The sequence below is a fragment of the Catharus ustulatus genome, chromosome 6 (assembly GCF_009819885.2).
Source record: "Catharus ustulatus isolate bCatUst1 chromosome 6, bCatUst1.pri.v2, whole genome shotgun sequence".
In the NCBI taxonomy this organism is placed as follows: Eukaryota; Metazoa; Chordata; class Aves; order Passeriformes; family Turdidae; genus Catharus; species Catharus ustulatus.
In genome coordinates, this window is record NC_046226.1 from 57,282,389 (window position 1) to 57,308,269 (window position 25,881).

The 25,881-nt window shown below is 40.1% G+C and overlaps 1 protein-coding gene across 10 annotated transcripts in view; it reads left to right on the forward strand.

Annotated features, from left to right (window-relative positions):
* NAV2 (neuron navigator 2) overlaps positions 1-25,881 on the forward strand; it is a 371,722-nt gene that overhangs the window by 250,867 nt on the left and 94,974 nt on the right. For 8 of the 10 annotated variants that reach the window (XM_033061466.2, XM_033061468.1, XM_033061469.1 and 5 more), the window contains 4 exons: positions 272-429; positions 17,819-18,920; positions 22,152-22,264; positions 25,547-25,655. In XM_033061466.2, coding sequence (XP_032917357.1) covers positions 272-429; positions 17,819-18,920; positions 22,152-22,264; positions 25,547-25,655 — 1,482 coding nt within the window. Of the gene's footprint in view, positions 1-271; positions 430-16,303; positions 17,061-17,818; positions 18,921-22,151; positions 22,265-25,546; positions 25,656-25,881 lie in introns of those variants that run through there. The other 2 variants (XM_033061470.2, XM_033061471.2) reach the window with 2 other exon arrangements.

Below are 25,881 nucleotides of genomic sequence, written 5' to 3' on the forward strand. Positions count from 1 at the left end.
TTTCTGATTCACCAGTCTTATGGCAGGTGACTGATAATTTTGTCTCAGGGCTTTTATTCTGGTGTAAAGCAATTCAGACTGTAAGTTGTTTGACATATGCTTTTAATCTAAGATGATTCTTTGATTTGTTTTTATGGAAGTAGAAAGACCCTTAAGAGCCTGTACTTGTGCTGCTGATCCTTTTATTTTCAGCTTATGCATGGTATCCCATAGTTTCTTGCCCAGAGTGCTTTTTACCTATGTTTAAACATGCTGTAAATTCTTCCACCAGACTTCCAGGTCCCACCACGAGGGTGTCCGCTGCGGGCAGCGAGGCCAAAACTCGTGGTTCCATCAGTGCCAACAACCGACGCAGCCAGAGCTTCAACAACTACGACAAATCCAAGCCTGGCCTTCTCCCTCCAACCCCAACAAGCAGCAATGACAAAGGTAAGAACTTTACAAATTTTTAATGATTTTCTTAATAGTTGCTTCATTCAGAGGAAAGTAAGATTGTCTCAAAGTTGTGTGTTGTAAACATGATGTCTGCAGTCCAAAAGCCAGCTGTCTCTTCTTGAAAAAAGTATAGTCCTCCTTTAATGTATCTGAAGTTGTGACTTGCTGGCCTGAAGGTACATCCAAAAAATAACTCTAAAAAGTCCTGGCACTGGCAAACCATGTTTTTCATTTTACTTCAACCACAGATAAGGGAGAATGAATTAATCATAAAATAAGGCATTTTGATGAGTAGTTTGTCAAGAATGAAAAAGGCCACTAAAGATTTCTGCGAAGTTTTTATATGATAAATAATACCATTTGCTTTCGTTTCCATCACAATTTTGGAAGATCCTGTAAGAATTACACAATTTCAATATAATTTCAGGAATCATCTAGTGTTGTGTTTGAAGGCAGGAACATATTATGTTTTATAAACATTGCAGTGAAATGATGTTTGTGGCAGTACATCTGTAACCATGGTGTGTGTTAAGCAGAGCTTTTTTGAATGACATTTACTGACTTTGTGTCCATTCACAAGCTTAGTAAACTGACAGAATTAATTAGCTTGAGTTTGTAGCTCTGAGTGGGGCTGGGGGGCTGTGGCTGGTGAGAACTGAGCACATCTCTCCAGTCTGGCACGGTCTAATTGTGGCGTGGGCTGGCAGCAAATTCCACATCCCTAAAGTCATTCTGCTGACAAAGAGGGGCCAGCACTGGACTTCAGCACAGGCTCCTTGCAGTGACTTGACAGTCACAGCCTTCAGGCTCAAGTCTCCTCGCTGGCTGTGCACAAGCTCTGATAATGGTAATGAGCATTTTGCTCCAGGGGAGAGCACTGGTCTGGGTCAGCTTCTCTATGGTTCTCATGCTTGATTCTTTCCAGGAAACTCTGGTCTTCCTTCTCTAGAAATCATTGTCCTAGGACTGCATGTCAGTAGGTTTTGTAATGTTTCTCCAAAAAAGTTATGGTGGCAGTGGAGGATTCTCAGCATCCTCCAGGGACATTCTGAAACACTCTGGTCACATTTTATATAACAGAAAATTAAAATTCACCTCTGTATAATATAATTATTATAATTATATTAGAAATTAATGTGTCAGCATAATAAGATAATAATTCAGCAATATTCTACTTTGGTAAATCCATGTATACTGTTTTAGAAGGTACAATGTGGAAACAGTAATGATTTAACTGTTACATCAGCATGTAATAGTTGTATCTAAATCTGAATAAGGTCTGCCTTTCAGTTCAAAGAACAAGCTAACAGGTTTCAGTGTGAGCAGTAGAAACCTTGTTTTCCTCTGTAATATCTCCCCAGTCTCTTTCTTTGGCCTTCTACTCATGTCCCATAAGCACAGGGGAGAGGTGGGGTGGGATTTACCTTGTCCTGCAGCTTGGGTTGGTTGGCTGGATGATCCCTACTCCATATGGGAAGTGTGATGTTATGCTGCGTGGAGGAGAGGACTTCCATCTATTTTAGCTTTTTCTTAGTTTACCAAGATTACTAAATAAGGAAAGTAAAGTACTGGTTTTACTCTTCAAAAAATGAAAAGAAAGAAACATACAGAGCAATGCATACAGAGAAATAATAATTTGTCAAGTAACTTAAGTATCAACTGCTTTTAGGCTGTTCTGGGAATCCTCATTCCTCACTGTAATTCATCTCCTGAGAAAGATAAACTGGTTGCTGAAGAAGCACATGAGATGTACTGCTTCCTACAAATATTACAAATGACTAAAGGAAACAAGACTGATTCTTAGGCTGACAATCTACATAAGTTGCATTAACTACCCAGAATTTTGTTCTGGTCAAAATTTCCAGTCATAAATTATGGTCTTAAAAAAAAAAAAAAAAAAAGCCTTATATAAAGTTAAACTTGAGCTTTTCTTAAAAGTATAATCATGACGCAAAATTGGTCTGAATCCACGAGAAACAAAAGCAATTGGTCTGACAAATTTTTGGCTTATTTTGAAGTTAATTGTAACATTGCCAGGCAAAGTTTATTGTCAAAGTGCTAAGACAATTCAGGTTTTCTGACCCATATCCTGTGTTTTGCCTAAGAAAATGAGACTTACATGACTGTGCTGTGTGCCAGTGTTGGTAAATTTTCACCTCTCTACGCAGTACCTGCTCCATTGTGTATTTTTGAGGAAGGAAATGGGAGAAATAAAAAATCAGCCTCTTTTGGCATGATTCATCACCTTGTGATAGAAAGTGGCCTTCAGTGTTTGAATGTTTGAATCATGTCTTACAAAAAGTAGGTTATAATTTTTAGTGATTTTTATTCATCTGTGGCCTTTCCCTCTGAATGCAAATTGTCTTGTTAGTCAGTTGTCTGTGTCTTGTGGTGATGAAAGTGCATTAATTCAAACAGAGTGCACCAGAAAGGAAAAAGACAGCAAATAGAGCATGGAAGAACAGCCAGCTACTGGGGAAATAAATAACCTAGATTTTTAGAAAGATTCTGTAAATCAGTTACTGATGAGACCATGATTTTCTAGAAATCTTGGGGAAAGGATTTGTGTGATATCAAAAATGATTGCACTATTGCAGAAAAATAAGAAATTCTTGGATGGATGCACGTGTTTGATGTGAGGTGCACAAGTGCTCTTAGCAAAGGAGCATGTAAAGAGATGCAAATTTTCCCCACAGCTGATCTGGTCTCCTCTGGTTTTTGGTTTTTCTCTCAGTATCCACATGCTGTCTGACACCACTTTCAATATATAGAAAAGAGATAAGGGCTCTCTAGTAAGAATCACTCAGACATCTGGTTCAGTCCTATGGGCACCTTCTTTGAGGTTAGAGCCTGATAGGTTTAACTTGCTTTCTGGAGTTAGAGAGTTTATGTGCAAAATTCCCCTTCCCAAACTCACAGGAATTTCAGGACCCTCATTCCTCACATCACAAAATGATAACAGCATGTAGTATGGTTTTTTATTTATTGTCACAGTGATTAGCCATTTATAAATACAGTTAGACTCCAGACTGGGTATTTTTATGTGTGTAATTGGTGTTGCAGGCTTTTTTAAAAGAAAAATGCCATTAGAATCTTAATTGCATTTTTGTTTTGTGGGGAAATAATCACTTAGGCTTGTGGGTTTTAGGTTTTTTAATGTCATCCTAGTCCCTTCACACAGCTGGAGCCTTTTAGTTCTCTTCTGAAGTTTCAGAATTACTTAGCCCATGCTTATGTAGGAATAGCTTTGGTTTACTTCCTTGTTCTTTAAGATTCTTGAACACCACAGGTCTACTCTGACATGGAAGACATCAAACACTTCCCGCAGTCTGAACTCAACTAAACTACCAAAACCTTTTCCAAAGAATGTGGACAGGCAAATGAACATTACATTTCTATGCCTGTGTGCAGTTAGTAGTTACCTTGAGGCTCCATTTTACCATGTCCTTCTAATTGTCTAACAGGATCACCAGATAAAATACACCCAAAATTTGGTTTGCATATGCAATTTAGAATACATAAATCCACTTTTTATCCATTGCAAGGAGGAGCAGAACTACATCCTAGGTAATATCAAGACTGAAACATAAATACGTTAAGACATACAGCTTCAGTAAAGACTTTGATATGGTAGGTTTTCTCATGAGTTTATGTCAGTGTTTTGCTCGCACACAGTGGAGTCTCTGGAGACATTCTCTGAAAGCAGCCTGCAGCTCTGCAAAATGGTGGGAATTTTTGACTAGCTCTGAACACCCTCATAGACCCACTGTCTTCACTGTTCTTCAGGCACTCAGTTTGCATTTTGCAATGTCAAAAGTCTGATAGTGTTGTCTGGGAATATTCTGTTTCTTACTTGGGTCAAGTCTATAAAATCAATGAAGTTCTGAAGCTGTAAGAGACATCAACTTAATAAACCACCTTCACCATGTTGATGACGTGATTCAGCACTATAACAGGCTTATGTACTTTCTTTTTATTTTTTTCTTCTACTTGGTTCCTAATATTTTATTTAAAATATTCCTACAGAGGGCAGTAGACATCTGTGGGAAAAATTAGACTTTTCCTGTGGATTTAATGTTAGGTAAAATATCAGTAGGAAAAAAGTGTAATCACACTTTGCCCATTTCTACTTGAGATAAAAGGAAATGTTTATTACTCAGGTATATAAAGACAGCAGGTTGGTGTCAGATTTCTCTTAGATAGTATCAGAAAGAGGAAAAAACCCAAGAATACATGCATACAGATTCAGACAGAGAGGTGAAAGAAATGACTGTTTTAATACCAGTGTCTGCATGGGCAGGAGGGTAATAAAAGTGTATGTTCCTCTCTTGCTGCTTATATTTTATTTCTTTCAAATTTTGAGTAAACCCTATTAACTTGGAACACTGTGTGTGTTTAATAACTGTCTTTTCATATGTGAAGGGTGGTCACTATGTTCACAAGGATGTGTGATGACAGTTCAAGGGGCACACATTCCTTTAGGGGAAATCCTGAAGTCTGGAAATAGGAATAAAATTCTTCACTATGAGAAGAATGAAACATAAGAGAAGTTTATCCAGAGAAGAGGTCGGATTTCACTTGATTGGAGGTATTTAGGACTTGCTTTGACAGGGCCCTGGATAACTTTATCCAGGCTATCCCATCTCCTGCTTTCAGGTGAAGGTTGGAAGGAGTATCTCCAGAGGATTCTTGTGACTGAGACTGTTACCACACCTATAAATATTATTTCCTTTTAAATTTTTTCCTAAGTGTGAACTACTTAAACAGGAAGAGATACTAAGGTGTTTTGAAAGACGGTTAAGGAATTTCTTTCCTCTTAACTTTTTAACTTGGTGTTATCAAAATAGGACTGACTACCATCAAGACAAGGAAATGTCACCCCCACGCCAGTGAGCAAACTGGTGTAGGGTTACACATGCCACATGTGTGCTAAAAATCTTTGCACTCTATATGTAGGCAGTTATATTTATCAGGTTCAAAAGGGCAGGGCATCAAGTTCAAGGACATGGTTCAAGAGGCCGTAGCAGATCTTGTCAGAGCTTTAGCAGGAGAGGCTCTTCAGAGTTAAGTCAGTATCTTCAGTATGGATCAGTGTCTTCATTATGGATTACTATGAAATCCGTATTTATTTCTCTAAATTAAAGTGTATTTCTCTAGATCTTCATTATGGATTACTAAGAAATCCATATTTATTTCTCTAAACGCCCTCTTGCGAAAGAGTAGGAAATCCTAAATCTGGAAATGAGCCATTGGAATTTCTACCCAATGATAAAAATGTTCCATATTCAATCCTGTACTGATATAAAAATGCATGACAATACACTCCCATGGCTTGGTTCTGTGTGATACTGAGCTTGTCTTGAATTCAGCATTGCTTAAGGTCACTTAAAAATGGCAGATTTGGATTATGTCAAACACTCAGATTCAAGTTAAATGGCTACTTTAGCAACTGAGAGGACAAGTTCTCATCTTTGTGTGGAGCAAAGCAAGAAACGTGCATAAGGAGATCAGAACTCAGAGTTCTTGTGGCTAATGCCTTGAAGGGTGAGGTATTCAGTAGTATTCAAATGGACTTTGAAACAGTGAGATGCTGATAAACCAGAAAGAGCTCTGCATAAATACAGCTTTGGAAAATCTGTGCAGTTTGGTATTAAAGGATTAATTTATGTTCTTTGTCTGAAAGAAAGGTTATAAGGTTCCCTTATTACTTACAAGATACCTGTAGTGACATTTATAGTAGTAACAATTCTTCCTTATCTCAGTAGATAGTGTGTGGGTAACGTCTCAGGAATTTGATATTAGCCCAGTTACGACCACAGATTGGACAGAAATTTTAAGAGTGAGGGTGTTTAGCCATTGGAAGAGATTAAACAGACATAATGAGTCAAATTTTAATATTTGCCCAGAGCTGGTGATCAGACAGAGGTTCCAGTTTTGTCTCAGAAATTACTGAGCCCTTTTGTCTTTAAGATCAACATGGATGATCTGGAAATTTTCCCTGAATGAATAATCTTTCATTTAAGCACATTTAAATGGAGCACTAGTCTTCTTTTATAGCTTTATGTAAAATGAGATGAAATATTTGATGTTCTGAATGATTGGATTTGGCTCCTATACCAAGTAAAGGGCAGTCAAGTGGCATTGCACAAACTTCCATGCTGGAAACATTCTGTTTAACCTCATGCAGTTTTTCCACTCCACATAAATTAATAATTACAAAGAGAGACAAAACCCAGGCTTTTGCCTTTGTGCCCAGTAATAGTGTAAGAACTGCAAGACCCAGAAGTGGTGAAAAAAGAGCTCTGAGACTTAGAAAGCACAACAGAACTTTGTCTTAAAGCATTTAAAATTTTTTTCTGCCCATTTATAGAAACATTCAGCCTAAATGGGAAAGAGAAGGCTTTTTATGGCTTCAGGTGCAGGGATAGTTATCAGGATAGTTTCAGCGGGGAGCTGGGATGTTGGATGCAATTCCTGTGGCATGGAGCCCGCTGACAGTGCAGCAAAAGTTCACTGGGATGGCTGAACAGACTCTACAATGGGCTGTTTGACAAGGGCAGCTTGTGACAGGACATGGGGGAATGACTTTAAACTGACAGAGGGTGGGTTTAGATTAGATATTAGGAAAACATTTTTTATTTCTTTATTTCAGAGGGTGGTGAGGCACTGGCACAGGTTTTCCTGTGGCTGCCCCATCCCTGGAAGTATTCAAGGCCAAGCTGAATGGGGCTTGGAGCAACCTGGAGTAGTGGAAGGTGTCCCTGCCCCATGGCAGGGGATTTGGAACTGGATGATCTTTCAGCCACTGTCCTGTGATTCTGTTAGTACATAACAGTTGTTACAGTAAGTCTTATGTTTTGAATTACAGTAATTTCACAATTATAAGCCGCACCATTTTGACTAAAATTTTGGTCCAAACCCAAAGTGCGGCTTATAATCAGGTGCAGCTTATATATGGACAAAGAACGGAAAGTTGCTGTTTTAGTTTGGAGGACAGGTGTCTACTGAGAAAGGCAGGAGCTTCTCTTTGAAATGGAGAATGTAAACCCCCTCCCTCCGAATCATTATAATTTTGAAACCAAGGGGCTTTCAGGCAAAGATATGGGAATTAGGAATAACAGTTCTTTATTAAGAAAATTAAAATAGAAACACAGTACTACAAAGAAACAAACTCCAAACCCTGACAAAGTCAGAGTACAACCTGGCACCCCTTCAGGCAGGGTGTTGGTAGCAGTCCCATTAAATGGTGGCTGCATCCTCCTGCAGTGACAGATGTGGCTCAGTTGGAGCAGTGCTCCTGTACAAGGTGCAGTTTCCCTCCAGAGGTCCAGTGGTGATGTGGAGAAATCCGGTTTTCCTCTGGAGTCCAGTGGAGAAAGGGCTCCCTTAGTGTCCCAAACCTCTGTTTTTATCTTGGTAAGAAATGTTGGGCTCTTCCCCCTGGCTGGAGCAACTCCCAATGGGATGCAGTAATTTTATCAGTCCCACAGTGGGACTCAATGGCCATTAGCAGAAAATGACTGGCTGGAGGAAGGATGGGTTGTGAAAAGATAAAGAACAATGCCCTGCCTGGTTTCAATGGATGGCCCATTAGCAGAACATCTGCCGTAGAGATAAGGGTCACTGCCCCCACCCTCAACAGATGGTGATAGAATAGATACCTTTGATCACACTCTGTATTGTAACCCAAGACAGTTGCCAACACCCGGATGTGCGGCTTATACTCAGTGCAGCTTATAATCGTGAAATTACTGTACATCTTTTACTAATCAAGGACTGGCCAGTCCTGAAGTGTTCAGGTGCTTGGTGTCTTGTAAAAGGGAGAGTTCATACAAATGTCCAAAGTTAGTTATTCCAGTGCTCCCTGCTGAATGAGTCGCTGCAGGATCCAGTGGCACACAGATAGCACATAAATGTGAAATTTTAAGCCTGGTGTCTCCACCCATGTTCTCTGTAGTCTGAGGATTTCGAGCTGAGGTCTCTCTTGCAGTAAAGCTGATACTGAAAAGCCATTGACCCTTTTGGTGCCAACCTCCGCGTCATCACTGAACCTGCTTTTAGCTGTGCCAGTGGATTGGTGTTGAGCCCAGCTCTGTGAGGCTGCTGGGAAGGCTGGGGGAGAGGTGGAGCGAGGAAAGTTTTGGAAAACAGGGCCAGCAGAAAGATCCTAACAATTCACTTGAGACCAGCAAAAATAAGTAGAGTTCCTGCAATTGAAAGACCCCTGTGCATATGGATGAATAGTATATGGATGTCAGAAAGGTGGGAAGTGATTTTACGGAATGAAACAGTTTGCTTGTGCAACAGACAGCAGTAAGTTAAATTTTATTTGTTTGTTTGTTTGTTTGTTTGTTTCAAATTCTTCATGAATGAAAATTGTGTTCTTACAGGCTTAGAAAAAAACTTCCTTTCTTTGACTTTTTGAAACAGTTGCTTTCACTCCTTTTCTATATCCATCGTGGGGGTAGTCTAGATGAATCTAAAAATTTCTTAAGAAATTAGTCTAATGTTGAATGAATCTAACATTTACTTTTTAAATGATGACTTGATAAGACTGTGCAAAATTCACTACAATTAAAAGGAATGCAAAAGTGGAAAAGATTTTATCTTTTTAAAGAGGCATAAGTCCATAAAATATAAACCAGTTTGCCCACACTTTCAAATTTCCACTGGGAAATAAATGTGATTGTCTCAACAGCATGAAAATATGATAATTACTTTAATTTAAGTCATCCCAACCTGTTAAAATGTACCAGTGTTTCATTTAGGTCAGGCATGAAGCAAGCGTCATATTCTGCTTAGTGTTTAGGGTGCTGCCTCTGTGCTTCTCTGTGCTGGCATTCAAGAGATGCTCTGGTTTTATTGGCCAAGGGTTTTCCCTGTAAGTCTGACAGATGTAAAATAAATTTACAGAATTTGTCTCAATAAATCCATTACCAGAGCAGTGGGTGCTTTCTATTGTTCTACTGTGTGCACTACCAAAAGAAGCTGCTGGAGTAACCCTATCCAGTTTTCTGAATAGAATATACATTGAAGGTATTTACCAAATGCTCAGGGTGATTTATTTTGCCTTGAATATAGTACAGTGATCATGAATTTGATGGTGCAAGAGTAAAAATGAAAACACAGAGAGAAAGAAGGACTGTGAGGTAATCTGAAAGACATGCTGAGCAATTTGGTACTTTCTTTTGTTGAGTTGTAACTTTGAAGTGTGGATATGGCTCCTGGCTTTAACTCTGTTTAAGAAATGTGCTTAAAATTTTAACAAGTTTGCAGCTTATCCTATATATTTGTAGAATTGCATTTGTAAAGAACATGGGGAGTCTGTGCTTCAGCTGTGAAGGAAAATCAACTGTACCTATGAAGAAAACACACCTGACAGGTGTGACAAGTCTGTTCTGAAATGTCTCATTATAGGGACTTGACCATCTCTTAAACTGTATTCCTTCCAGTGTCCATCTGGTCTTTAAAATAGCTATTAAAACTGTGCCTATAAAACCATTTTGTGTGGCTAAAAATAAGGCATATTTTTGCTCTTCCTTGATCTCTGTCCTGTTTATAACAATCTTCTTCTATTTGAAGGCTCTCCTTCAGCCTTTTCTCTTCTAGATTAAGCAATATTTACTACTCCATCCTTTTTCTTATAGGTTCCTTGTGATAAATCTTTTATGTCTTCATGAACTCTACTGGCCCCTTTCCAGTCTGTGAGTCTCTTCTAGAGGGGTGCTGGAGCTGGACACAGCTCTCCACCTGATGCCTTATTTTGCTGCTGAATAACATGGGGTAGTTCAGATCTTTGTCTTCTATGTTATGATTCTCCAAATCTCTGGTTCCATATGTGACACTCTTAAACCATTTCTGAATGACATTTGTTTTCCCTTAGTGCCACATTCTGAAGTGTGCAGCTGCATTCTGCTGTGACTCCTTCAGCTGCAGTGCTGTTGCACACCTGATGGTTTGACCTTTTAAATTTAGGCATTCAGTTTCTTCTTTCTCAGCGTACACCTCTTCAGTCAACCTCAGTGAATGAAATCCTACTGACTCAAATTTATTTCTCCAATTTACCAAATGTATTAATGCTGAGAAATTCCCCAGACATAAGGCTCCTGCCTTGTGTGAGAAGGTGACCCTTATAGGAGTCATTAATGTCAAACAAAATACTCATCTTTGGCTAGCTGACATACATGTATATCCTGGGGTATTGTTTGCACCCTTTCACTTTTCTAATCAAACATGCTTTTGAAAAATTGGCTCATCTTAGTAAATCCTCAGTGACATATTTATGCTGGGTATGTTCCCATCAAACAACTTAAAGACTGTCAGGAAATAGCAAGCAGCATGGCATGTTTATAGGACAAGATATGAGTATGCAGTGAATCATATTTGTACTTAATTTTACAACTCTTCAACTGGCTGAATCTGGCATTTAAAAATATGTCCTCTACCTACACAAAACCTGGCTGAAGGCTTAATCATGGCTGAAGTGGAGCTATACAAGACCACAGGACTTTGAACGTAGTTGGTATAAGCTTTAGAAATACATAAAACAAGCCAAAAATGTATTTTAATGAAGTTTCAGGGGAAACTAAACCCTAAAAATATTGGCCAGTGGCATGTTCTTAACAGTACAGTTCATGAGGATAAAAATCCTGAGCTTTGAAGTAAAATTTAACTTTGAGAAGCAGCTTCTTGCCCAGTGGACATCTGCATAGCTGCATTGGAGGCGGTGGAGCCACATTAATTTATACCAGCTGAAGAGCTGGTCCAGCATTTCATGGCCTTTGCAGTGACTACATGTTTCCTTTTAAAATAAATATTTACAATTTCTCATAAATTTATTGCTGGGTGCAGTGAGCCAGAAAAATAGCCATAGAAACAAAGGGCTCACTATTAAATCATGGGAAAGCAAAGACCAGTGCTACATCCCAGACTTCCCCAAGTGGCAGCATGTTCCTGCCACATCTGTAGAAGCCTCTTTTCCTTGGGTAGGAGCATCTTTCAGCCTCCCTGGGCCCTTCCATTTGTCTGCTTCTCTGCTGAGCCTTTTGGCTGTTCCTTGTCCATAATCAAATATTTCTGAGGAATCTGTGACTGGCACCAGAGAACTGAAAGAAAGAGGACCCCACCATAAATTGCAATATGTGTCTGTCATTTGGTTTTGATACAAGTGGACAATATTTCCTGACTGCAATTCTTGGACCACTGATTTTCATTGTGCCTATTTCTTACAACCTGCAGGAGAGATGTGTGAGAGCAGAGCTGCTAGCTGCTGTACATATTGTCCACTCCAGCTAAGTGTAAAATCTAATGAAAGATTCCATAACAGTTTCCTGCCTGGAATTCATTAATGCTTTTGAATAAGTTTGTTATGAGAAGTCTTGGGGGATTGGATTGCAGAAATAGTGAGAAGGAAATGGAGAAGAATGAACAAGAATGGTATTTGTCTAGTTTAAAATGGAGAGTGCAGCTTGTTTTGAACGGCAAAACAAACTTGGTTTCATTATTTTTATGATCATCTAACTAGTATGTGGTCAATAGAGGTCCCTCCAACCTTTCTTAGGCATTCATGTCAACAGCATTTTGAATTTTACAGTAACTAAACAAAAACAACAAGGAATTCAAATGTCTTAGTTGGTTATGGTGAGACAATGAGAAAAGGGGCTGCCTGTGCTCCAGTTTTGTTTCCCCTCACTCAGCAAAAATGCTGAGTCTTGGCTAAGTGAGCCAGCCAACAGCAGAACTGTTGTTCTGTGCGCTAGAGCTCTGTGTGAATGGAGGCAGCTTTACAGAAATGTGCAAGTTGAGTTTCTGATAGATCCATGGGCTTTGTGAGGATTTTCAGAGATAGAACACGTTTCTGTGAATGTGTGGAACTGCTGTTGAAGCTATGGAGTTTACAGCACTGGAGTTGAAGAAGTAGATGTGATGGAAGGGAAGAAAAATATCACGGACTAAAGGTAATTATTGTGTTGTGTTAGAGTAAATTTAATCACCGTTAAAGGTGACTAAGATCAGTGGGCATAAATTGAAGGAAACAATTCTAATCAGTTGCAAAGGGTCCTGAGCAACCTGGTCTAGTGGAAACTGCTCCTGCACGTGACAGGGAGATGATCTTTAAGGTCTCTTCCAACTACAGTCCTAGCTATGATTCTATGGTTTTATCCTCAGCAAAGCAAAAATGTTCCCTATTGAGGCTCAGATTATAAAGAATTTCCCTATCTGGCTATCTCTGCTTTAAAAAAAAAATTCTGTTGGTTTTTTTGTGGTCCAGAATAGAAGAGAGAACAGAAAGCTTCAGCTGTCCTGTGGGTGGAGGCCTTGCCCACCCCAAGCTGGTAGCTCAACCAGCGTCTTCCTGCCAACCACGGTTCTCCCAGTGTTACAATTGAAATTGAAATGGAAATTTCTGTAAGCCACAAGAGTTGTGCTTATTTTGAGGAAGGACTGTGTGCCAGGTCACTCTTGTTGGGAATGTTCTGCTCTACCTGCTCGTGGTTTGGGTTATGGAAAGATTGGGATTTTTATAGCTGGCTCCTGGCAGGAATGCAGACATTTCCATGCTTACAGGGTTTGATAAATTATCATTGAAGAAGAGAACAGCTCAGCTAAAAAGTTCTTCTCTGTAAGACTTCATATATAGTACTTTGAAGGAGAGTCTTCTGGTGGATGGATGGGGAAGGGTCAAGATTCACCATTTATTCTTCTAAATGGTAAATGATGAAACTGCTGCAGTGGTTTCTTCAGTTCTGACACTGTAATGTCATAGAGCAGATCTGCTTTTATTTCCTAAATTAAAATCTGGTTGTGGATTTGCTTTTAAATCTATAGGCTGGACTAAAAGATATTTCTCTTCATAAGTACTTACTTTTCCCATAGCTGTGAAATAAAAACTAAAAGTTTGTTCATTCAAAAATGGGTAAAAATGCTGTTAAGTTCTTGACCCTCCTAAAGAGAGTAACTATGAGAACATTCTTTGTCTGTGTGTCGCCTTTCATGCTTATAATGATGGCTTTTGAAAGTTTTCAGTTATAGGAAATCAAAGTCCACTTACTTAGAGTGAACATGACAAATGATGGGAAATTGCATATATTTTCTTCTGACCTTATTATAACATAAGCTCTCAAAGACTTCTGTGGAAGAATTAAATCATAAGCCTTCAGATTATTTTTTTTCTTCTTCACAAATGGGTGGGTTTGCAGATGCAGTTCAGTCTTTGCAGGAGCAGTTGAAATCAGATTTACCCATGCTAAAATGTGTACTGGCATTGGAACTGGACCACCAACATCTTTTTTAACAGGAACACGAGGAACAAAATAGATTTCAGGCCAAGATTTGACTTTGAAAAGAGGAAAGTAATTGTTATTTATTGTGACTGTAGCTTGGGTTTGAAAACATTTCTTTTACAGTCAGTATTAGTTAATGCAGGTTGCTGAAGAAGGAAAATACCTCCCTCACAAAGGAACACATGGGAAATAATAGGCTTATTAATTGAATGCATGAAACCTTCTCCCCTTTTCATGAAAGAAGGGTCTATGCTATGCTGAATAAAACTTTCCCCTTTGCATGCTGATGTGTTCTCCATGAATTGATATTGCTGCTTCATTAGGAAACCTGCATTTGAAGCTGCATTCTGGCAGCAAACTCCTTTTACTTACCAAACTTGGCCAGAGGAGTAAAAGAGCCAGCACTTGTTTGTAAGGAAGAAACGGAGAATCTGAAAAACTGGTTTTCTTAAGCTGGGGCAATTTTTCATGAGAGTGTTTTAGGGTGAACCTTTTCCTTCTTGCAGTAACTGGGCATGGCTCAATGTAATAAATCACTTGAGGACGTTCAATTTCCAGTTTTGCTGTATTTGACCCAAGTACAAATCAAAATCCACTGTAGTTGTGTAAGAAAGTACCTCTTTCCCAAAGTGTTGCTGCTTAACTGTAGGCTTTGTGAATATTCTTCATTCATTTCAGGTGCATAGCATCCAGTATTCACAGAATTCACTTTGTGTAAAATGTCAAGTAGACACTGTGAAAATTACATTACTCTTGCAATATATTCTATTTTTTTAATGTTACAGTCATAGTATTGTCCTAATTCTGGTTCCTCTGACATCTCTGTAAATGGAGCTGCACTGTGCTCCTCCTACGCCACTGGCAAGGGAAGCAAAATTCGCTTCCAGACAGGAGGGTGTGTGTGGGGGCATTGGGACAAAGAGAACATTGTGTTTATAAACAAATAAACTGGGAAAAGCATATTTTTGTCAGTGACCAAACAGAATAAGTAAGCAAGTAAATAAATAAATAAATAAATAAATTAATTAATTTCCTGGAAACATAAACAAAAAAAAGGAGAAATTAAGAATTTCTGTTTTTTGCTGGGAAATAAATTCTGAGCAATGCTTTGGGATTTGGAAAACAAGCCATTTCACTTGATCCAAGCCAAGCTTTTTTTCCGAGAGGTCTGTGAACTGGAGTGCTCATCTGTGCTGCTAGGATGTAGCTGAGGTCCCAAATCAACCAACCCCTTCCATTCACTTCCTGAAGAACTTTGTGGAGCTGGTCAGAGCCCTGTTTTGATGTGGTGGCCTCTGCTGCAGTGACCTAACAGCCAGCTCAGTGTCTGAGACAAAGTCAGACTTCTCAGCCAGGTTATGGCTTTGTGTAGGCTCTGAGTCCTGGGGAACACAGTCTGGCTTTGTTCATCCCATACACATTGCCTGTATTGTTCTGAAACTGTTGTGAAGCACCTGTTTGAGAAGGCAGATTTCTTTTCTAAGAAATCTGCTCAGTTGTCTGCGTGCTCAGACCCTGAGCTGAGTTTTTGTGCCTGCATATGTGGTACTGACAGGGTGTACAACCAGCTCTTCTGCTTCATGGATATTACCATTACTGGTCATTTTCATTTTGTCACACTTCTATTGCCCCAGCCCTGTTTTTCTGAGCAAGTGAAGGCTTCCCTGTCCCTATTGATCCATACATTGGGTTCTTCCCTGGACCTGGTTGTAAGTCCATCCTAGGCATGTTCATGAATCCCAGAAAGCTCTCATGATTTCTGGGCATGGTTGTGCTTTGTGCTGAAATTTGTTTAGCATGATGAGGCTGGAAGACATGTGGATTAGGAACTTAGTGTTGAAAGTACTGTCAATCTCTAGTTCCTATAGCAATATCTCAATATTGAGATGGGCTATTATTATTTTTAAAAATAATCTATACAAATTAACTGTACAGTATGCACAGTTGGGATTTTCATGAGGCTTTCACTCCATTGCTGGACGTCTTCTGTGGAAGGCAGGCTGAGACAAAGGCTTGCTTGTTCCGAGTGTGCAAAAGAAGCCTGGTGTGGTGTGGGGATGGGAAGTGGACTGTGATGAGCAGGAGGACTTCAGGAAATGAAAACAAAAACAAAGCAGCAGTGTACGGTAAGAGGCACGAAGGAAAGAGCAGTGATGCAGCTTTTGAAAGCAGAGTGAGGAACTTTGCTGGCACCTTGTGAAGAGGTTGTCACCTTCCCTCCTCTCTGTGTCTGTGTCAGGGCACTGTGTCAGGTCATTGCTGCTGTTTGCACTGGGAGTCACTGGGACTCCTCTCGCTCCTCCTTTCACAGGGTGAAATCCCTGGAAGTGTTTAAAGAAATGTACAGGTGTGGTGCTGTGGTATGTGGTTAAGTGGTGGGCTTGGCAGTCTGGTGTTAATGCTTGAACTTGATCTTGATTGTCTTTTCCAACCTCAGTGATTCCTTGATTTCTATGCCAATATCTTTTTGGTCCTCCTTAACACATTGAGTTGAATCCAGCAGGCTTGAGCAGGGCAGCGAGAGGCCAGATGGCATCACTGTTCGGGATATTTGGTGGCTTGATTTTCCTTCTGTGGTAGAGTAAAACAGGAGTAATTCTCTGGGAGTCAGCAGGCTGGCACAACTTTAAAAACACCATGATTCCTGTCTGTGTTTGTAATCCAGCTTCTGATTCCTTCCAGCTCCATATGGGTACTCTGCCATAGGAAAAGCCCTAGGAAAACCAGCCAGAATAATAGTTACTGGTTAAGAGTCCTGAAAACTTTCTGACTTCAATAATATTTTTTAAAGTATCATTAGTTCCTGCTATTTCACTTTGTCCATAACCATGTGAAATGGCTGAGTTTATTATTAAGGAGTCTCTAATTCTCTTAGAAACCTGATTCTGTGCTAAGTCAGGAAGATGTATGTGACTTAAATCTTCAGTAGATCTGATTTGACTCAGAGGAGGAAGGTTAACAGAGCCGTATCTTCACCGAGCAACTGAAAGTGAAGTAAAACAGTCCCCGTGTGGCTGCAGCAGCTTGTGATTTACAGGGCTGGATTCACAGGGCTGCTCCTGCTGCTGAGAACGCACACTCTCCAGTGCTGTTGATTTTTGAATTAAAAAAATGCAGCTCTGTACACAGCTTACTTTTGTGCTAGAGGGCAGGGAAATGTAGGTAAGAGCCGTTAATCCCCAGCAGGCTGCTGGGCAGGCGAACAGACATAGATGACAAAATTTAATTGGAAACATGAGCAGTTTAACAGAAAACATATTTGTGATAATTGAAAGAGTAACATCTCCAGAAGGGAAACTCTGCGAAGAGAAACTGATTCAGAGGAAAAGTGGCCACTGGTAGGTGAGTGTGACTTTTCAAGCTCTCTTTGGGCTCGGAACTAATTTCTTAATAAGAACAAATAACATTAGGAGAAGCTAACTAAATAAAAGATTTGTTTTCTCTGTGGGGGAGGGCTGTACGGTTACTGCCACGAGTTTCTCTTACAGCTGTATTCAGATATGTGGTAATACTTTAGATTCTTTACAAAAGGATACAATTGGGGTTTTTTTGTGCACGGAGTTTTCTTCTACCTTTGCATTATGAAGATATTACAATCCCCACCCCCAATAACTGAAAGGACTTTAGTTTTACTTTTTTCATTATTCCTGCATTTTTTAATGTTTGAGGTTTTTCTAAGAATTGAACTTGGACAGCAAGTATTTTGCCAAAAGCAGAGGGAACCCTTAGTTACAAAATAGTGCTGTGTTTTTGCTAAAAAAAAAAAAAAGAAAAAGTATTGTGGACATAATAAGGGAGAGCACATTGCAGAACACATTTTGGTTTGAATTGGAAGAGATTATTTTTCTTCCTTCTTTTTCTTGAAACAGCAAGTAAATGTAAATTATACAGTAGGAGCTCATTGCTGCTCTGCTGGGTAGGAAAAGAAAACTGGCTTTTATTTTCTCTGAGTTTCACTGTTATTGAAAATACTGATGTGTCTTTTAATGTGATTAGTTTGAAATTCTTGATGTTTCATTATTGAAAGAATCTCATAGTAGCTCCAATACCAGGTACTACTCTGCTGTTTTTTTGGGTTGTTTTCTGCGTTTTTTTTCCAGAGCCTGCAGACAGCACGGCCTCCCAGCCCACAGGAATGAATGAAAATGTCTCATCCTCAGTTCAAGGCTGCGGCAGTGCTGTTCCTTGCAATAACTCCTCAGCCATCCCTCAGCCCAGCTCTGCTGTTAAACCTTGGCGCAGCAAGTCCCTCAGTGCCAAGCACACAGCGACGTCTTCCATGCTATCTGTGAAGCAGCCAGCAGCGGAGCCTCCAAAGCCTCCCTCGGAAATTGCCAAAACAGCTCCCAACAGCCAGAAATCCATGCTGGAAAAACTAAAACTCTTCAACAACAAAGGGGGTTCTAAAGCAGGAGGGACAACGCAGGAGGGTCCGGGCTCTCGGGACAACAGCTGTGAGAAGCTGGAGACACTCCTCAGCTTTGAGGAGAGCGAAGAAATCGATGCCACCAATCAGAATGTGAACAATCCAGGATCAGTGTCCAGCAGCCCCAAAATTGCACTCAAGGGAATTGCACAAAGGACTTTCAGCCGTGCACTGACTAATAAGAAAAGTTCTCCAAAGGGTAATGAGAAGGAGAAAGAGAAACAAAAAGAGAAAGAAAAGGATAAAAGTAAAGACATTGCAAAGAGAACATCCATCACCGAGAAGCTGGACCTGAAAGAGGAACCTAAAGAAGAACAGACAGCACTAACAACAACAGAGATGCCGAAAAAGACCTCCAAGATCGCAAGCTTTATCCCTAAAGGAGGAAAGCTGAGCAGTGCCAAGAAGGAGGTGTCTGCCCCTTTGCACAGTGGAATACCAAAACCAGGAATGAAAAACACCACAGGGAAATCCTCAAGTGCCCCTGTTCCTGCAAAGGAAGGTGAGAGGAGCCGTGGCGGCAAAGCCAGCTCGGGGCTCTCGCATCAGAAGTCCCAGCTGGACAGCCGTCATTCCAGCTCCTCCTCCAGCCTGGCTTCCTCCGAGGGCAAGGGCTGCGTCGGGGGCCTCCACAGCAGCAGCAGCAGCCAGGCTGTGAACGGGCCCGTGGTGACCACCCACACCACAGGCAGCAACACCGTGAGCGTGCAGCTACCTCAGCCCCAGCAGCAGTACAGCCACCCCAACACCGCCACCGTCGCGCCCTTCATGTACAGGTACGGGACACTCCTGGGGACTGCAGGGAATGGTGTGCCCAGGAGGGTCATTCTGAACACTTCCAGGGGGTGAAACAGCAAGGAGAATGCTGCATCATGGGGAAGTTTCTTGCTTCAAGAGTGTAGGCGATTTGTGCATTTTCACAAAAACTGATGGTGAAGGCTGTATGAGAAGTTATGATAGACGGGGAGGGGGAATAATGGTTTTTTCCAACCCTACTAGTAGGAAAGATGACAATCTGAATGCTTCCTTGACCAGGTGCTGTTCTTCCAAAAGCTATAAGAACGTGTATCAGGTTGTTTTGTACATCTTAGCTTAGAAAGTTGTAACAATGCCAGGATATACTCACGGTCTTCATTGTGGCTGACAGTGGTGGACCTGCCTCACTGTAAGCTGGAGTTAAAAATTAAAAATAGAAAAATTAAAATAAAAATCCTTTCATTTAAGTAAGGCCAGACAAGAAGTCTGCTATTGTGTGTGTTAACCCTGAGATGAGGAAAAAAGCAGCCAAATGAAGTCAGAGCTAAACTCCATCTAGTCTGTTTTCTGTTTGAAGCACCTTCTTTTTGACAGTGGCAGTAGAGGATACATAGGGAAGTATCCTAGGGATAGTAAGGAAGTAACGAGAGGGAAAGCAGTAGCAGAAATTCTTAAGAATGCATGACTGGGACGCAAGAAATTTCTCAGTCAGAGGATGAGATTTTTGATTTGGACAGCCATCTCATAGGGGTTTTTTGACACTTCTTAGCTTTTTTGTAGGAAGAGGATGCAAGTGTTTGCTCTGTTTTCATCATCTTCTTGCTGCTCATGATCTGAAAGACCTTTCTCACCTCCTCCCGTTCCTTAAGATGTGTCCTTTCTTGGCTAAGGTATCCTAGCCTCTTTAGTTTTCACTTGTAGGGATTCTGTTTGTGATCTTTGGTCATTTTTGTTGCCCTGTCCCATAGTTTTTTTCATCCTTACTGTACACATTTTTGCCTTGGATCTCTTGGCATGTGCAGTCACATTTTTTAAATAAGAGTGAGTGTCAGTGGAATGAACCTGAAGAAAAGAGATGCCAAAGGCCTGTGTAGGAATGCAGAATGTGAAGACCAACCCTTGAGTCTTCTGGCCCCTTTGAGAATTCTCCCTGTGTGTATGGAATTAAATGCCAGGGGACCTGGGAGCAGAAACTTGTGGAGATGGGTTGTTAAGGTTATCCCTACAGTGTCCCCTCATTGTTGGTGTTGATCTTAGTCTGAACACAGATATCGTCATCTGAAGTGTAAAAGCAGATGCAGTCCATACATTTTCTATAATCTAAATATACTGATAAACTCCACACAGTATTTATTTTAGCAAAACCAGGAATGAAACTACCTATTGGCAGCTGGAAAATTAAAAAATAGTGTTTACTTTTCAACACTGGAGGAAAAAAGGCCAAACTCTGTACTCATGTTAGCTTTAAAAAGGAAAAAGTCAGATCATATTGGTTTGCAAGGCAAACCTAGCACATTATTATATTTACCATCCAGACACTATTTCAGTCTGCAAAATGCACTTGTTGATACATTGCAATAGAAGACTCAGGTGTTTTCTGACATAAGTTAATATAATCTATACTTTTCAGCTGCCTGTAGACTTTTTCTTTGGGTTTGATTTTTTTTTTTTTTTTTTTTAGCAAAAACATAATAAATTGTCCTGCATATTGTATAGGGTTGTCATGGGCAGAAGGGGAGCTTCAGACAAAGTTTATTGGAGAAGCCTTCCCATTGAGTCAGGAGATGCAGAAAGGACCCCCTTGCTTCCTGAACTCCTTCCAGAGAGGAGTCCTTGATGCAGCTGGATCCAGGCTTAGCACCTGACTTTGTCAACTTTGTTCATGTCTGAAGGATTATATATGTGTAATTGAATTTCATATAACTCAACTGTCCTATAGGATTAAGGATGGCAAACCAGATACATTTTTATGAAAAGAAGTGATTTACATTGATAATGATTACACTAATAGTTCTCAATCAGAAATATTTACTACACAGTAAAGGCAGCTGTGATTACTAGTATAGTATAATTCACTATTTTTGAAACAATATCAAATGAATTATGTTTAAGTTATATTAAAAGCAGTTATTCAGTAGAGATTGATGTTATTAACCCATACTAACAACTGTGGGCACATCTCTTTTGCTCACCCTCCAGGATGTCCTCACTCCATAGAGGACTCTGCACACACTCCAAGGAGGGGTGTGTTAGAAGGCATTGCCATTGAAGAGTGGGATTGGGCTTTTATAAAGTGACCATCAGTCATGTGTGTCCTGGCCAGCTGTGTCAGTCCAGCACCTTTGGTTATCAGTGGTGTCATTGTTGGTTCCTTTATCAGGTACTTTGCCAGGTCTGCCACATCTTCCCCTCCCTTCAGGAGGTGGAACTTGGGGGTTGATGAGTCAGGCTGTTTCCAGCTTTATTCAAAAGCAGCAAGAGGCTCCTTCTCCTTCCACCACAGACAGCTTTGAAAATAGGTCACTGTTCCAGTTGTTTTACCCCCACTCCAGGCAGAGCATCCTGCTACAGGAGTCAGGTGAAAGAGTATTGAAATAATAATTCCCCACTGTGTCTTCACTTTTTTACAGTGCTTACCCTTGGTGCAGGAGAACTTCCATCTGCCCATTGGTGTGGCTCTATGAGCAAAATGCAGCAATTAGTAAAGTGAAATGAGTTACAATATCTTACTCAAATCTGGCAATAGATCCTTACATCACTTTTCATTACCTGGCAGCCATAATATCAGACAAAAAATTGGAGTTTGAAGTTGGTTTGGCCCAGTCATTTCTTTAAAAATGGAAGTGATATTGAAGGGAACCTAGCAGGAGTGTAACATGCCATCACATGCTCCCTGCTTTATCTTTTTCTATGTAATACAGAATTTATTGGAGAGGATCAGATTAGCCACAACAGCTGATGTTATTGATAATTAAAATACATCTGGAAATCCAAGTGTTTTAAGACCCCATCTAATGAGCTGTGAAGCCTGTCTTTGACTATGAATTTTTTATTTCTTACAGCTGAATGCTTGTTTCCATTTCTAGGACATAATTCAACATGGGACTAATGAATTATGTAAAATCAGTCTGCTGATCTGTTCTGGAGAATGGGACAGAGTGGCTGATGGCAGGTGCACTCGTCTTGTTGTTATACTTGAGATACTTTGGATGAAGAGTGGCTGCACATCCCTGTTTTGTTTTGCTTTCCAGATCTCAGACAGACAATGAAGGGAACGTAACAGCCGAGGCAAGCACAGGTGGGGTCAGCATGGATTCTGCTCTTTATGTCAAAACTGCCCAGCCTGTCCTTGAGGACCTCTCAGGTAAGTCTTGCAGCATGACACTTTACTGGCTGTGGTCTGGTTAAATAAGAATGGGCTAGAGCAAGGTGATTTTATTCCTAATGCTATAGTTCCTAATAACTAATATTTCTTTCAGTTCTTCATCAATGAAAGCCGGATGTCAATAATTCGATCTCTAGGCGCTTAAGTTAGCACTGGTGTGCTCCCCAAATTTCTTGAAATCACCAGGAATTCTGCCTGCTTAATGTTCGCTTAATGTTTTTCTAGGAGGTGTACAGCATTTTTTGGGATTAAACTACTATAAGGATTGTAAGTATTCCCAAGCATTTAGTATGCATTGCTTAGTTTAAAAAACTTCATTTCAGAGCTTACAGAAGAGACTGTGTTCATTACCTTGATGTTTTGGTTTGGAGGAATCTCAGTGTCACTCATATGAATCTGTTCAACTTGAGAAATAGCTTTTGCAGCAATAGGGCACCAAAATCCAGCTACATTCTATTGTGTCTAGCATACAGAAGCTGAAACTGTTTGTGGCTAGAATATGAGCAGTCTAAATTAGAAAGTGCCTGGTATATTTATCCAGAATTCCTGCTACTGTAAGAAGTATGTGCTAGTTAGCAAAAGAATTTAAGCTTATTGATATACCAAAGTCATTTTCAGCAACCGTATTCTGTTATAATCTGCCAGATTCTATTAATGTGATCTAAAACGTGTTTTTGAAGTCACAGTCTGATCTCCTCATGTCCCCATTTCAGCAATATCTATGATTTTGCTTACTGTGTGCTATTGCAGGATATCTCATCTGTAGAATATCTCAGTTTGTTTTGGTTTTTTTCCCCATCTACTTAGTTTTGGTGTCCCCCAGTTTATTGTGGCATTTTAAACCAAATGCCTTCCTTGGACAAGTGATGTGGCTAAAAGTTTCATAATGAGTTTAATTTCATACTGCATTGCATATTCTATCAATGCTGCCTTTATACCTGTGTGCTGATAGCAGAGATGAGAGGCAGAGTCACTGGTGAGGAAAAGGGCTGCAGGAATGCCAAAGTGGACATATCTGCATGTGGACATACGTGGATTAAGTACTTGAAAGGCAGATAAAAGGCACCAGGGATAAAATCCTTGGGAACATTTTTCAGTTCATATATAAATATGAGAGTGGCAAATAGGAAACACAGTGTCCAACTGCTTAAACTTTTTCAGTGTTACCTCTTAATCATCATATTGGCTGGGCTGGATGTTTTTCACCCTACAAACTGAGAAGTCTTTCTACATTGTGAAAGATCTTCAGTCTTTAATGACAGATGTTATGTAAGTAGCAACCATTACTCAAGTAGAATATGTGAGTTTTGGGATCCAGACGCGGAAGACAGCTGATGGATGACCTCAGACAAGGGAGATGCAAACCCCAGCTGTGTGCAACCAGACCAGACAGCAGCATCCATGAAGGGGCCTTGAGGGAAAAGAGCAAACTAAAAAATATAGTTCCTCAGCCCAAATTAATTAGAAGAAATAAGGCACAGATATCTTCTCTCTCTGCATAGCAGATATTGATGCTGTTAATTTAAAAGCATATATAAAATAAAGAGAGAATAGGGAGGGAAAAATGGAAGCAGAATTGTTTAAGGACGCTGCCCGCTCATGAGGAGCTAAGCGATTTCAGAATTAAGCTCTAGGAGCTAATTATCCAATATCTGTCTTTTAAGCATTGTTACAATTCAAGTAGTGGAATGTAATTTAAGTGAAAATTTGGCATCAATTTAGGTGTAAGAGTGATCTCAGAAGAAATTGGTTTAGTTTGTCTCCTGTGTGTTTTCCTAAGAAGTTACCTAACCATTTGCCTTCACATCTATGAGAGAAATGATCTGTAAAAAACACTCTGACCTTTGTTAAGCTAAAGGCCTATGAATGTTTTATGTTCCTTACTACAAAAATTTGTAGATCCATGAGGATAGAGAATGTTTTCTGTCCCAGAGACCCACTGGCTAAAGTAATCAGTCTTGTTAGGTGGATGTTTCCAGTCCAGCCAGACCATAATTGTTTGACCTTCTGACTTAAGTGAATTGTAACTCAGAGAGATGATTTCCCAGAGAGTAGAGACTGATTAAAAGAAAAGTGCTCACATGGGCACTAAGCACTTTGGTCAGTAGTATCTTTTAGAAACATGAAATTTAAAGCAGAGAATGTAGAAAGTTCGAATAACAGCTTTATCTGTTTCTTCTCACTTCTGATGTGGGTAATATATAGATATCCATCTAAACTAGCAATTGTGTGGGTGCCCAGCATCCTGGCAGCTCAAAAATGCATCATTTGAACAGAGTAGACGGATATAAAATGTGAAAAGTGTTACATCTACTGTAATATTTTCTTTTGTCATGAGTTGTAAACCCTTTAGAATGAAACAATTTCCTTCTGTGCCCAACAGAAGCTCTGTGACAGTTTTTTGGAGGTTTTCTGTTCCAGCTTTCAGCTTACAAAGGATAGGTTGGCACTAGTAGAATTCACTTCTCGTCAGCCTCTTAGAGGATTTAACTCTATAAAGCTGAGCTGAGGCGCCAACCAAAGCATTTCTGAAATGACAGCTGAGAACACGTAAATAAATTATGCTGAAGCACTAATTAAATTATTAATTTGATAAAATGGAATTATGCTGATGCAGTAGGAAGACTTTTTTTGTGTACATAAACTCTACTTTTAAAGAGCAGGACATGAATGTGTTTTAGAGCAAAGTGTTTGAAGAACAGGATAGTGCTATGAAAGCTGAGTCATCCCCCAGCTTGGTGTCATGTTGCACTTTTTAGTGCGTTATGATGTTGACAAGCAAAAGCTTTTGTTATTTTACCTGAAACATCACCCAGCATGGAAGCACCCACTCAGCACAGTTTAGTTTATGGAAAGCTGCTACTGTAGGACAAAGAAAATCTAGTGAAAACACAGCATTGGAGAAATTGCCTGGGTCAGGTTACTGTTAATTGTGTCAATATATGAGATGGAAAGGGTGGTATTGATGAAGTGTATATTCTAATGAGGTTGACAGTTACCCAGAATTTAAACTGGGTCGTATGGGAAATGACAATGCAGCAACATCTCAAAGGCAGCCTGTGCAATGAGGGTAACCCTGCAGAGCTCATTTCCATCAGGATGTGATGATGGCAGGTGCCTGCCAAGGGGAATGGAATCTCAATCCCAATCAGCGTAGAAACTTTGAAAAAAGTGCATTTGAGTCAGATTCAGGCACAGGTAGCACCTCAGTTCTGTGCTGTTCCCTGCCTGGTCCTTACTCATGGCTCACTTTCTCTGTAGGAGAGGATCCAGAGACTCGGCGGTTGCGAACTGTGAAGAACATCGCTGACCTTCGGCAGAACCTGGAGGAAACCATGTCCAGCCTGCGGGGAACCCAGGTCACCCACAGGTAAGGGCACCACTGGGGTCATAACAAAATGGAAAAAATGGAAACGCTGCTCTTACTTTACATCTCTTACACCTGACTGGATTACATCCTTAGAAAAATTATTAACACTGACAGTGGGAGATACTGACCTTGTAATTTTTGTCTTTAATGCACAGAATTTGAATAATGTTTGCTGGTTATTGAGATGTGTGAAGAGGAATTGATGGGATGGGGTGTGTGTTGATTC